The sequence below is a fragment of the Rattus norvegicus genome, chromosome 6 (assembly GCF_021556685.1).
Source record: "Rattus norvegicus strain SHRSP/BbbUtx chromosome 6, alternate assembly SHRSP_T2T, whole genome shotgun sequence".
NCBI classification, from domain to species: domain Eukaryota; kingdom Metazoa; phylum Chordata; class Mammalia; order Rodentia; family Muridae; genus Rattus; species Rattus norvegicus.
This window is the reverse complement of record NC_141539.1, coordinates 144829668-144843757: the sequence shown is the minus strand read 5'-3', so window position 1 is coordinate 144843757 and position 14090 is coordinate 144829668. Positions and strand designations below refer to the sequence as shown.

General features: G+C 41.0%; 1 protein-coding gene across 1 annotated transcript in view; it reads left to right on the top strand.

The window, feature by feature from the left end:
• Dnah11 (dynein, axonemal, heavy chain 11) overlaps positions 1-14090 on the top strand; it is a 316147-nt gene that overhangs the window by 106152 nt on the left and 195905 nt on the right. The window contains exon 30 of the mRNA XM_087554982.1: positions 650-883. Coding sequence (XP_087411108.1) covers positions 650-883 — 234 coding nt within the window. The remainder of the gene's footprint in view (positions 1-649; positions 884-14090) is intronic.

The window sequence follows — 14090 nt, the reverse complement described above, 5'->3', positions numbered from 1 at the left end:
AGTTAAATGCCCAACTAGAAACAGATGCACATTTGAACAGCATGGAAAACTGGCTAGAATATATTTATGGGAACAAAAATGAGCTGGAAGTGAAGTTTTTAAAAAGATTAATTGTCACCAGTCAGCAGTTGTCCTATCTCTAAAACCACCATGCTGTCTAATTCCTGACAAGTGTGAAGATTGGAACCAGTAGGATTATAATTAAGATATTTACTGAAAACACTTTGACTTAAGACTAAGTACTGGGAAGAGTTTTAGAGGGGGACTTTCAGAAGAATAAAATATTGTCAGAAGACACAATTCTTAAAATTGTGATCCTGAAGGGTTTAGGCCCCAACTCATACCCTAGCAGGTGGCTATGGTGTCTCACTTCTTCAACACTCAGTACAAGGGTTCTTGTGTAGAACCCCCTTATCTTCAAAGTTGAAGAATAAATGACCATGTCCCATTTCTGAAGTCTGTCACTCACATAGAGGTTAAGAAATTAGCCGTAATTTGGGGAGAAGAAAGGCTTAAATAGAGAAAGAAAAGGAGTATGTGTCACTCCGTGTGTGCTGTGGTGCTGTTGCACAGGCTTCAGGGTAGATGGAGCACAGAGCGGGTCTTCCACTGTTTAGCCTGAACCATCACATCTCAATTTTCTCCCAAGGTGGAGAGCTGGCTTCTGCAACTGGAACAGACCATGAAGGAAACGGTTCGCCTGGCGATCGCAGAAGCCATCGCAGCCTACGAGGAGAAACCTAGAGAGCTGTGGATCTTTGATTTCCCGGCTCAAGTGGCTCTGACTGGCTCACAGATATGGTGGACCACAGATGTAGGCATTGCCTTCAGTCGGCTAGAGGAGGGCTATGAAACAGCCCTAAAGGATTTCCATAAGAAACAGGTATTTTCAGGAATCTCAGATTTGACAGTTAAAGGGGATTGAACAGGAAGCTTCATTTACTTATGGCTTTCCCTTAGCTTTTGGAGACAAATGGGTACTTGGTTTCCTAATGTGAAGAAAGTGGGAGGTTGTTTTCAATTTAGTAGATTTAAAGTTAGACAATGCAGATTAAAGACATTGCCAGTCTCCTCAGATACTGGTTGATCTGTTGATATTTATGTCTCAATTACACCTATAAAGTGAGGACAATTAAAAAACATTAAAATAATATTCTCTCAATTTCTGGCTATGGTAGGTTGGTCCTGGAGCTGCTATCTTTCCACACATCGCTGATTTTCCACTTGGTTCTCCCTCCCTGCCATTTCTTGAATCTTCAAATATTTATTTCTTAAAATAGTAAATTCTGTGAATGTGTGTTTATATCAGTTTTACTATTTTTAACTTGATGGCTTATTTAATTAATTGCTTATTGTTGAAGATGAAGAAGAAACATCCAAGAAGAGAAATAGCAAAGATTTACTTTCTCATGAAAACCACTGATAGCATTCGGCATGTAACCATCCAAAGGTTTCATTCTGTCTGCTATCTGTCTGTCTTTCTGTATGAATAAACATGAACGTGTAAATAGATATTTATAGCTATACACTTGGAATCCTATTATCTACATTAGTAGGTATACATATCACTGTCCACATAGCTTATTAATTATATTATTAATTATATTAAGCTTTGGCCAAACTTACTTCCTCTCCTACCTCTTTTTGAGTTCATCGTGATCATCATCTTACTTTGCTTCCAAATACTTCGGTTTCTATTTTAAAACTTTTACCTGTTTTAAATGATAAGAATTTATATACTTGTGGTTGACAACTCATTTGGTACACGTGTACGATGGGTAGAATGGCCAAATCAAGCCATCCGATGTGACAACTGCTTTCTGTGGTTGGGACATTCAGAATCTGTCTTCACAGTTTTTCTAATACGTCCCGTGGTGTGCGATAGGTTCTTGACTGTGTGCCTCCGGCTCCCTGATTCTCCTGGCTTCTTGTAGCTAGTACTTTACACACTGTCAATTTTTTAATATCCCACATGTAGACAAGATATTGATGTAGACGTCCCTAGTCTATTCCAGTTAACAAAACATCTCTAGATCCACTGCTGCTGCTTCAAATGGCAGAATGTACTCTGGTACTTCACTGTACATACTGTCATCATTTTATTCATTCACTGATGGACATGTAAATTACGGCGTATCTTCGTTGTTATGGTAACACTTCGGTGAACATGGGAATGCAGATGCTCCTTTTGACCCACAGACTTCAGTCTTTTGTATGCATAGCCAGTGTTGGGATTGCTGGATCATATGGGAGCTCCATCTCTGGCTTTCTGGGGAACCATTATACTAGCTTTTATAATGGCTGTACTAACTTATGTTACCACCAAGAATGTCCAAGGGTTCCCTTTCAACCCTTCACTATTCTTACTTGGTAGTTTATTTTCATTGTTTTTCTGTTTCCCCCAAATTTTCTCGTGTGAGTCTTCATGTTTGTATATGCAGGTACATATGTTTGTGTTATCATATGAGCATAGAGGCCAGAGAATAAGCTCAGGCATTATTTCTCAGGCACATTATACCTTGGTCTAATGTCACTTGGCTTGCCGTGGAGACAGAGTCTCCTACCAACTTGTAGCTCATGGATTCTGCAGCACTGGCTGACCAGTGAGCTGTAGGGGTTCCACCTGTCTCTCCTTCATCCATGCTGACATTGCAAGCATGTGCTATGGGCTACAGGCCTGGCTGTCTCCTGTGGACTGAGGGGCAGCAAGCACTTGACCATTCAAACTATCAATCCCTGAAACAGTTCTTTAAAATTAGCTTTTACACCATCCAGCCTTGTGATTTCCAGGTTTTTCTGTCATGTCTCATTTCAGAGATAGTTAATAGATTTACTTAGATCATTGCCAGCCAAAGCCATTGAATTGCTGTGCTGCTGGGTGCCCAAAGGCTCATTTCTTCAAGTTGCTATCTGGGCTTGTTTTGTCTGCAGGATCTCTCTACCCTGAGATGGGCAAATACTTTATGTGTATGTCCGTGTGTCTGTGCCTGGGCATGTATGTATGTGTGTGTGTGTATGTGCACTCCATCTATGTTTTGTGTGTTTTCCTACTATTTTTTTTTTGTCAAAAGCTGTGGATTCTGGATTGGGTATGTGGTTAATAACTCAGGATATGTTTCCTGGTTACCCTGGCAGGCATGATTTGAGACCTTGGTTTGTCTTTATAGGAGCCTTTTTCTTCCCAAAGCCCCGGGCGCCCCAGGTTTTCACACAGTTCTTTAGAGCTAGAATGTGGAGGTTTCTCTAGAGCCCTCTATTGGAATGCGAAACACTGAAGGTCCTGGCTGCTCAGTTCCCACTCCTGGCCTTGCATAGACAGTGTGAGATCTATAGTCTAAATGTGATATTTCTGTCTCCATGTGGCAACTGAAACCCCAGATTGCAGATGTTGAAGTCTCTACCAGATCCTACTTGAGGCTGCCATGGTTGTCAGCCATTAAAATATGCACTTATGCTCTTCTCTGGAAGCATAGCTTTGTGTCCTTAAGGTAATATTCATCTCCCCCTTCCCCCTTTCCCTTCCCCTCCCTCTCTTCCTCCCCCTCCTCCCCTCCACCCCTCCTCCCCTCCTCACCCCTCTCCTTTCCTCCCTTTCCCCTCCCCTCCCCCTCCTTCTCTCCCTTCCCCCTTCCCTCCCCCTCCTTTCCTCTCCATACCTCCTCTCCACCTTCCTCCAGCCTCCTTTCCTCCCTTCCTCTCCCTTTCCCTCTCCTTTCCCCTCCCCCCTCCCTTTTCCTCTCTTTCATGCTCATTATTTAGACAGTAACTAGCCTTGTATATTTATGCTGCACACATTTTTCTTTGCTTCTTCAGGATAGATTGGCGGAAGTAAATGTTCAGGTCGAATCCCCTGGAAGACAGTACAAATCTACCCCTCAATGCAGATACCAAGAAGAGTCTTCTTCCTCCTCTCAGTAAGGCTGACTGTCTCAAAAGACTCTTGCAGCATCACTTAGCCAGCTAATGTAATTGGTTTTCTTCTCTCTTAACGTTATTCTAAGGGTTTCCATTTTTTCAAGACTTGTTGCCTACAACAACAGTCTTGACACACAGATCTATATGAGGTATATATGAGGTATATATGACAAATATACACAGATCTATATGTTACTTGTTGCTTATACAGATATATGTCCCGCGCTATCGTCTCACCAGCAAGAACACGCGGGGACACATGAATCCTTCTGTAGCCAAAATGTTTATTATTTCTTAAAGAGAGGGCGAGGGGCGCCGGCATGGCACGGCTTATATACACCCTAGCGTGGCGCATCCACACCTGATTGGTCGCTTACCCATGATCTCATTAGGCACACCCCGGAGTGGGCAAAGACCTGGCACGAAGGCACTCTTGCACATGCGCACACAGTTAACTTCCTGAAAGGAAGTCGGCTGGCGCGGCGGAGGCCAGCGCCATCTTGTAATGGTGAAAGCTATCCCGGCTTTCCACGTGGGGCGCAGTGGAAGCCAGCGCCATCTTGTGGTGGCGAATGTTATTGCGGCCCTCTACAGATATACTTATCTTTATGAGGCATATATGATAAGAGCAGAGAGTGGTTATGAAGATTTAAAAGCTTCTGGTGTGTGTGTGGTGGGGACACGTGTGGTGGGTGAGCACACGTAAAGGTCAGAGAACAATTTGGGGGAGTTGGCTCTTTGCTTTCAACATGTTGGGACAGGATCTCTCTTGTTTTTCCTGAACTTCATATTACAGACCAGTTCTGGTCTGCAGGCCTCTGGGAAAGTCTCCTGTCTCCACTTCCCACCTCACCACAGAAATGCTGGATCACAGATGAGAACCGCTGGATCTAGCTTTTCTTCTTTTGCACGAGTTCCGAGGATTGTCTGGCTTGCGCTGCCTTCACGTTACCAATGGAGCCACGTCACCAGCTTGTGATAAAAGCGTTTATGAAACCCTTCAGCACCCACTGGAGGGTTTGACAGACCAGTCACTTGGATGCCTTCAACAATGTTCAGTTCTACAACTGGTACTAACAGGAGTATTGGAGAAGCTAGTGCTTGCACGCTGTTAAGGTGGTGGTTAAGGTCATGAGAACTGTGTGCATCTCTGCTAAAGCCCATTTGGTGATCTTTTAAAAGTGGGTGTAACCAAGACTGCAGAGATGACTCACTCAGTGGGAAAGAATGCCGCTACCAAGCACCAGGACCTGACATCAATAGCACATAGAAGCTGAGCAGGGCTGCACCTGCCTTAAGCCATAGCGTTGTAGGGCAGAGACAAGAGGGTCACTGGGGCTCACTGGCTGCCAGCCTAGCTCCAAGATCAGTGTTTCAAGGGAATAAGGTGGAAAATACATAGAGCAGGATGCTTGGTATATTCCCTTACTGTATATACTTGGCACATATGCACATCACATACACCACACACACACACACACACACACACACACACACACACACACACACACACACTGTGGATGTAAACTGCCTGCTGCAGTTAAGTTTTAATTAGAATTACTCTTATAATAATGGGAGAAGCTTTTAAAATGCACTTCTGAATCTTAAAAGAGCTTAGTTTTAAAACCAGAGGTCAGAGTTGGCATTAACAGATGTTCTGCCCACAATCCTTGCTTTTCTTGTTTCTGCTTGTAAAAACCAATGGTACAGATGCAGATAATTGTTTCAAATTCTGATTCTTTCCAGGAGGCATATTGTCTTAGTAAGGGTTTTATTACTGTGAGGAGACACAGTGACCCAAGGCAACTCTTATACACAAAACATTTAACTAGGGCTGGCTTGCAGTCTTAGAGGTTTAATTCACGACTTCAGTTTAATCCATTGTCACCATGGTGGGAAGCATGGCAGTGTGCAGGCCAACTTGGTGCTGGAGGAGCCGAAAGTTCTACATCTTGATCCTGAGGCAGCCAGGAGGTGGGTTTCTTCCACACTGGGCAGAACTTGAGCACTAGGAGACCTCAGAGCCTACCCAGACTGTGACACACTTCATCTAACAAAGCCACACCTATTCCAGCAAGGCCACACCTCCTAATAGTGCCACTCTCTATGGGCCAAGCTTTCAAACACATGAGTCTATGGGACCAAATATATTCAAATCATAATACCTATCATTATTGCATATACTGTGACATTTGATTGAAACACACATACTCACAAGTGCACAGATACACAGTGACACATACATATATACAGATAAACACACTCTCATACACACACACAGCCCTCTGTCTTGTCAGAATCTTTGGAATATGACAAACCAGATAGATTTGATTCCTTAGATTTGAAAGTTCCTTGGCAAAAGTGTGTGTGTGTGTGTGTGTGTGTGTGTGTGTGTGTGTCTGTGTCTGTGTCTGTGTCTGTGTCTGTGTCTGTGTCTGTGTCTGTGTGTTGCTTGTTTGTTTTGCTGCTGCTGCTGTTTGGAGAATTGAGACCTGGGGAGGAAGCATCTTCTGCCCTTATTACTGAGTTGTGAGGAGAAGCACCAAAAAGGAATTTGACACCTGAAAAAAATTACTGTGGTGTGCTTAGACTTCACCCAGGGCAGTGTGGATAAAATCATGACAAAAACTTTGTTTTTAGTCCTTAGTAGTATTCCATCATGTCTGTTCCATAAGTTCTTTATCCATTCTATCCACTAGTGTCTGTATTTCTACCTTGAAGCTTCAAGTTGCTTTTGCATTCTTGAAAGATGTCTTTTCCTGGACATGTATTTTCATTTCTTCTGGAAAAACACACCGAAGTAAAATTTCTCAGTAATCAGGGTGTATATTTAAATATCAGAGATGCCAACTGAGTTCCTTATTGTTGCACAACCAACAATGACGCTCAAGGGTTCTGGAAGCTTCCTCTATTCCCTCATTTTTGTCTTGTCATTCTCCATAGCTACATCAATAGCTGTGCCAGGGCTATTGATGAATACCTCAGTGCACCTTGAACTTGAATTTCTCTAACGTCTGAAGACGTTGAACAATGGGTCCATATTAATTAGTATTCTGTCTTAGGTTGTAATGTCACTCTATTTTCTTAAACATTTGGGTGGCTTGCCCTTTTCCTGTTAACTCCAAGAGTTCTTATTTATTGGGGATATAAATCCTTTGTTGGAAAAATGAATGAATTACACATTTTCTTCTGTCTCCCAGCTATGTTGCTAGCCCCATAAATTGCATGTTTTAATGGGCGTTGTTATGAATAGAATCTTGCGATTTTTTGACATAATATACCACATTTGCCTCTCCTGGATATTACACCTTTGTGTCATAGATAAATTCTTGTTCACCTAAAAGTCACGAAAGTATCTCCATCTCTTAAGATACATGATGGTTCTCAGAGTCTTGTTTAGAACTATGGCCCATTCATCTTGTTTCCATTGAATTAATTTCCCACCTTGATCTAAAGAAAAAGTCAGTTTGCTCATGCCCTCTCTCTTCTTCTTTCTCTCCCTTTGTATCTGTCTGTCTGTGTCTCTGTGTGTGAGAGGGATTTTTCTCTACTTTCTTTTTCTTTATTTCTCTATTTCTTGACAAAACCAGTCTTAATTACTGTAACACTATAATAAGCATTAAAGTCAAATTTCATATCTCTTGTTTTCCCTTCAAAAATGTTTACACGATTCCAAAATTTTAAAAGGTAAATTGTTATTACCTTTGTGTTTATTCTTAGTCAATATTTTAGCCTAATTAAATTTCTACTAGATTAACCGTGGTTAAGTAGAAAGTTTAGGATAACGGATCTTACAACATAAGAACACATCACCTCCCCACCCAGTGAGATGATCTCTATTTCCTCTCTGCAACGTCTTTGCAGCTTATTACATAGTAGTCTTATGTGTTTCTTACTACATTTATTTTACTTGTGATATTTCAGTTCTATTTTATATACTAATACGTCTTTTGAACTTTAACTTCAGTATTTATGACTAACCATAGAAATATATTGGATGAAAACTCTTAGGAGTTTGCAAAATTTGGTTTCCATGTTTAGTACTCTGTGGTTTGTGACGTATAGACTGAGTAGGGTTTGCTGTGTATATGAACACATCCAACTTAAGCAATGGCAGTTTTATATATTATCTTCTATTCTTTTCTTGCTCTGTATTTCCTTTTTTGAGCTTATCACATTGGCTAAGACCAGTAGTACAGTGTTAAAGTACCTAGACTTCCTTGATTTATTAACAATTCGGGTAAGAACACTTTGATGAGTATTAAGTCTGAACTAATTTGTTTTTGAAGACATCCTTTGTTATGTGGTCTTTTCTGGGTAAAGGGAAACAAATGCTTAGTCACCCCAGGTAGGAACAATTTCAGCCAAGTCTAGCTTAGTAAGCCAACGTTTGTTGGGGTTCATGGGAGGGGGTACTTTTAAGAGCATGGGTGACTCTCAAGCAGCTGCCCCACCTCAGGGTGGGTGACAACTCTCAAACTCTGCATTCCTGAAGTTCCTGTCCATGTTGTAGGCACCTTCACCAAAGAGTCTCCTCTTCCTTACCATTATTAGCTTCTTGTGTAACCTAGAGGAGACTGTGGATCTTCGAACTTCCTGTGCTTGATTAATCTTGTATTTTGTTAGCTTTACATTGAGCCTAAGAGCGTCTGTTTTCCTGTTGGGAGAGAATGTTCCAATTCAGAGGAGCCACAACAGCCCCCACAGAAGAGAAATCCCTTCACCAGGTAGAGAAAAATGTTTTCCATGACTACAGGTAGAGAATTTCCTATCTTGAAAAGGAATTGAACCTTTTCTGATCCTCTGAAATGACCATTTGATTTATCTTCTGATCTGTTACTGTAAATTTTATATTTTTGTGTTAAAAATTCAGCTTGGATCCTTATAATGTGCTAAGTACAACCTCTAGAGTGAGCAACACTCACAATTCTGTGGAAATTTTTGAATGTTAATCCAATTTTGCATTTTTGTATTATTAAATTTAGTTTGTTGTACTATATTAGCCTTATAAAAATTGTCCCTGTTTGTTAACATTTTATTAATGAATTCTGCCTTTTTTTTACCATCATTTGCCAATGGTTATTTAAACATTTTTGAGAACTTTTATATATGTATACAATGAGATATGATATCTGTCCCCCATTGCCCACCAACTTCTCCTAATTTCCTCAACATGTCTCCTCCCAAATTTCATGTCCAAATTTTCCATTTATGCATGAGAATGGAGCCATCCATTGTAGCATGGTACTGTAGATCAAATACCCATCCATGCTAAGTGTTGACAGACTTAATCCTGTGAAGGTAACCGCTATGATTTCATTATTGAAATATTGATGTTATGTCTTATGTTGGTAACTATGGCAGCCATGGGTTCATTTTTGAAATAGTGATGTCATGTCTTGTGTAGGTAACTATAGCAGCCATGAGTTCACTATTGAAATAGTTATGCTATATCTTGTATAGGTAACTATGGTAGCCATGAGTTCATTATTGTAATAGTGATGTCATGTCTTGTGTAGGTAACTATAGCATCTATGAGCTCATTATTTCTTCCTGTGGCATGAACATAGCCTTTCTAGGTGGCCAACCTCTAATTTCACTGCAACATAAATCTTCATTCTTTAGGTCTTAGCACAAATGTTCTTTCCTCCAAAATGTGTTTCCAATCCCTGTATTAGGCAAGACCCTGTTTCTGTGTGCAGTGAGAGTACTGTATAGATATCCTACTTATTAATGTGCTTTCCTCCTTGGCGCATGGGCCTGTGAATGTTAACTCCATGTGTCATCTTGTAAGAGTGAGTGGAATGGAAAGTTCTGGTGCATTGTGTCATTCATTTTCTCGGTTCTTTCCTTCCTATAGCCCTTGTTTTCTGAGCACATCTCTGTACTGGCCAGGGTGCTAGGTAGAGGAATACAATACCAAGTGAGACTCATGGGCCTGGAACCCTTAGAACTCATGGCTAAAGGAGAGGAGAGAAAGAAAGCACCAACATCTGATAAAACAGCAGTCAATAAAATTCCTTTAAGTTCCATAAAATGAAATTCTATGGAGTGTTTGCCAGGAAAGGCTTAGAAGGCAATATGGTGGAGAAGGCCAACCTGAGAAGGAAAAGAACCACAAAAAGTCTCAGGGAAGATGTGCCCTTGAGGTGCCTATAACAGGAAACACAGAGCAGTGCAATGTGGCTGGAGCAGAGGAAGGGAAGGACGTGGGCAAGCATTCTGCTTTGCAGGCAGCATAGTTTTTACACTTAGGCTACTTTCTACAGCCAGGTCTTCTCCATCCTCACAGTCTGCTTAAAGACAGGACGCATGAAAACAGCCACTGGGAGCAACTGTCCTTGACCCAGTAGAAAGCCAGACAACACACCTGAGTCAGGGGCGAGAATAAGCATGCATTTATGAGAAGGTGTGTTATTTTGAAAAGCTTCCATAGGCTATTTTCTATGTCATCCACCCATAAACATGGATGTAATTATAGCGTGACCATCCTGTAATTGCTACCTGGAGCCTTTTCCCAAATTCTAGACATTTTATGACTGTCGTTATGGTTACAGAATCCCATTACTTCTGAGAAGATATCATTGGGGAAATCTTAATCCCAAGAGGCTGTGAGTGCGACACACAATGCGGTGCACATGACACTGGCAAGGCGTCATCTTCACCATCTTGCCTTTGACTGAATTTCTGTGAGAAATGAGTCAGTAAAGTAGAAATCACAGGTCGTTTGGAGGCTTAGACAACTAACTGCGTAAGAAACACTAGAAATTATAAATGTGCTTAGGTTATAGAGGCATAAGGTATTGTTACTGCCATAATTGAACTGGTTAGACAAAATCCGCTGATGGTATAATTTCTGACACTGTGGGATTTGGATATCTTGGCCCAAATAAGGAAATATCCAGCACCAAATATCTCTTCTCTGCCCACCATATGCACACGTGTGTATGTGTGTGTGTGTGTGTGTGTGTGTGTGTGCATAGACATGAGAGACCCATACATATATACATACATACATACATACATACATACATACATACATACATTCTGGTTACATACACATACCATATGTATAATGTATGTATGTATGTATGTATGTATGTATTATGTTTAAGCTTTCAGTAGCAATCTCTACAGATGCTTGTAATTGTTTTCTGTGCTGCAATCCTGTATCTGTTTGACTCACACTCTTGACAGCTTTTCAGTGGCTCAGGGGACAAAGCGCTGACTAAGCAGACAATGTCCTTGCCTTCCTGGAGGCTGACATCTAGGAAGTGATGAATTCTGAGCATATCATACACAAAAGAATGGCCACGTCCGCTCTTGGTGAAATTGAAGGTTTGTTGTAAGATAATAAGTAGGTGAGTGAGTATTGTCACCGGCACTTATTCTCTGACATCCTCAGGGGATCAGACTCTGTCTCATGAGGGAGGAGTCTCATCCCTGATAACCGAATGTGATGAGCATATTTTCATGTTACAAGTTGGTGAATTTGTGTCTGTGCAGGTGTTTGGCTCATGTTTAAGTCAGAATAAGTTGGTTTTTTTTTTTGTTTGTTTGTTTTTGCTTTGTTGATATGCAGGAATTACAGTATTGGGGTATTAACTCCTTATCAGATACATGGTTTCCAAATATTTTCTCCAATTCCTCATGCTGTGTTTTTATCTTCCTTATTGTTCCCCTGTTGTACAGAAACTTTTACACTTGATCTTAGCCAAAAGGTTGAGAATGTACAGACACTTTTTACTTTGATGTGGTCCCACTTTTTCTTTCTTTTGCCACTTGTGGTTTTTGGTTTCAAATCCTACGACTCATTTTCAAGAGTAGTCTCATGACTACTCAAGAGTTAGAGGTCTGGTCTCATGTCTTCTTCTGTTCATGTAGAAAACATCAATCCAGTATGCATTGAAATTAGTGTAAGTGGGAAAGCCCAGTTTGATTTCTGCTTTACATTGTGAGGAGGGGTCTTGTGGTTTCCAAGTTGGCCTTGAACTCACAGTTACTAAAGGTGGTCTAGAACTGGTCTTTGTGCCACAGCCTCCCATGTACCGAAATCACAGGCATGGTCTCACATCTGCCTTCAGTGGCCCTGCACTGTCTGTTGAAGATGCTATTCTTTCCCCAAGTATACTTTTGTTTTTATATTGAAAACTAATTGGGAATCTCACTTCCATTCTGTTAAATACTGCAGTCTTGTGATATAATTCAAATCAGACATATGGGTCCCTCTTCTCTCCCTTTTTGCTTAAGATTGATTTAGCTATTCAAGGTCACTTGTGGTTTCTTATGCATTTCAAGTTTTCCTTTTATTTCTGAAAGTACTATTGGGACATTGATATAGATCACATTTAATTTACAAAGTTGAGTAGTTGGGTCTTTAAAAAAATAGGAGTTATTTCAACCCACGAGTCAGGGATACATCTACATAGACTTGTGTCTTTTAAAAGCTCTTTCACGGGGCTGGGGATTTAGCTCAGTGGTAGAGTGCTTACCTAGGAAGCGCAAGGCCCTGGGTTCAGTCCCCAGCTCCAAAAAAAAGAACCAAAAAAAAAAAAAAAAAAAAAAAAAAGCTCTTTCACTAATGCTTTGTAGTTCTTAGCAATCAGGTTTATTTATTTATTTATTTTTTACTTCCTTAGCTATTTCTGAAAAGGAAATAAAATCGTTTTGATGGATTATTCACATTCTGTTTTGTGCTGCAGCTTTATTTTACAATGGCAAACATACATGAATGACTTTGTTTTGTTGATAGATAAAATACCATGCATACAGATACATATACACAGAGTGGGATACTATCCAACCTTAAAAAATAGAGCATCATGCCCCCTAGGATAGCATGGATGAATCTGAAGTATATTAGGTTCAGGGAAATGTGTATGTATTATGTCACGGACATGAAGAACCCTTTAAAAGCCAAACTCATGGGGAGAGAAAAATTGGTATGATGAATACATCCTGAAGTCCTCATAAACTACATGGGCAACTACACCTGGTACTGTTTGTATCAGTGGGTTGTACCTTTGAGATATACCGAAAGAATGGATCTCAAGCCATCTTACCAAACCACAGTAAGCAGCCCCCATGAGGAGAACAGTTGATCAGCTGTGGAAATCACTCAGCAGTATACACACAGGCTGAACTACTGTGGTATGCAATTTCGTATTTGTCAATCTTCTCTTGGTCTGAGGAGAAGCAGTAAATGATGTAAGCTAGTGAGCCAGATCTGTAGGTAAGGATATATGTCACCAGAGCAGATACAAATTCTGGCACCTAATTTACACATTATATTTTTATTTTATAATACTAAGAAATGAACCCTGGGACACATACATGTTAGAAAAGTACTCTACCACTGCTCTGTATCCCCCAGTCTTCTATTGACTTTGAAGCAGTTGCTCAGGCTAGATTGAACTGACTCTGTAGCCCAGGCTTCCCCTCAACTATGTTCTTCCTGTCAGCCTTCTGATCAACTGGGTTTATGGGCCTGAGCCACAAGGAATCTTCTTAGTCTCTGGAAGACTTCCTGCGAGGCCATCATTCCTCAGACTTTTCAGTGATAGCCAGGCCAGGTCAGGGAGTATGAGGATACTCTCAGAAGTTACACTGTGAGACCCGAATCCCTGCTTCCAGTTCAGAGATTTGTGGTACAATTTCCTGGTCGGTAAGGTAGGATATTAATAGTCCTTTGTAAAGTTGAATATATTCTTGTTATTGTTGAGTTCATTGCCCCTTGTGGTGTGATCAGAAAACTTGCTTTCCTCAGAACACGGGGTAAAGAATGGGGTTGGGGTGGGAGGTTTCAGTGAAATCCAATGTGTTGATAGTGGGGCAATGTGCTTAGCCAGTGCTCAGAAAACCATCTTCTAATTTTGTGTAAGTTGTGTATATGAAGGCACCATGGAGCTGCTGCGTGTATGAAGGTTTCACCATGCTGCCTTTCTTCTTCCCTTCCTACAGAGTCCAGCTGCACAGCAACCTTGGGGCCACTCTGGGATTTAGTCTTTGCATAGGTTTCTCCACAGACCGCTTACCAGGTCTGGGAGCTTCCAATGACTTGGTCCCTACTTCTTGCTTACACTGTCATGCCCTGATGGTTTTTAATAGACAGGGCTCTGCAGGGCTGAAGAAGACAGGGGATGGTACTGTTATATATCACTAAGGCAGGGCCCCTG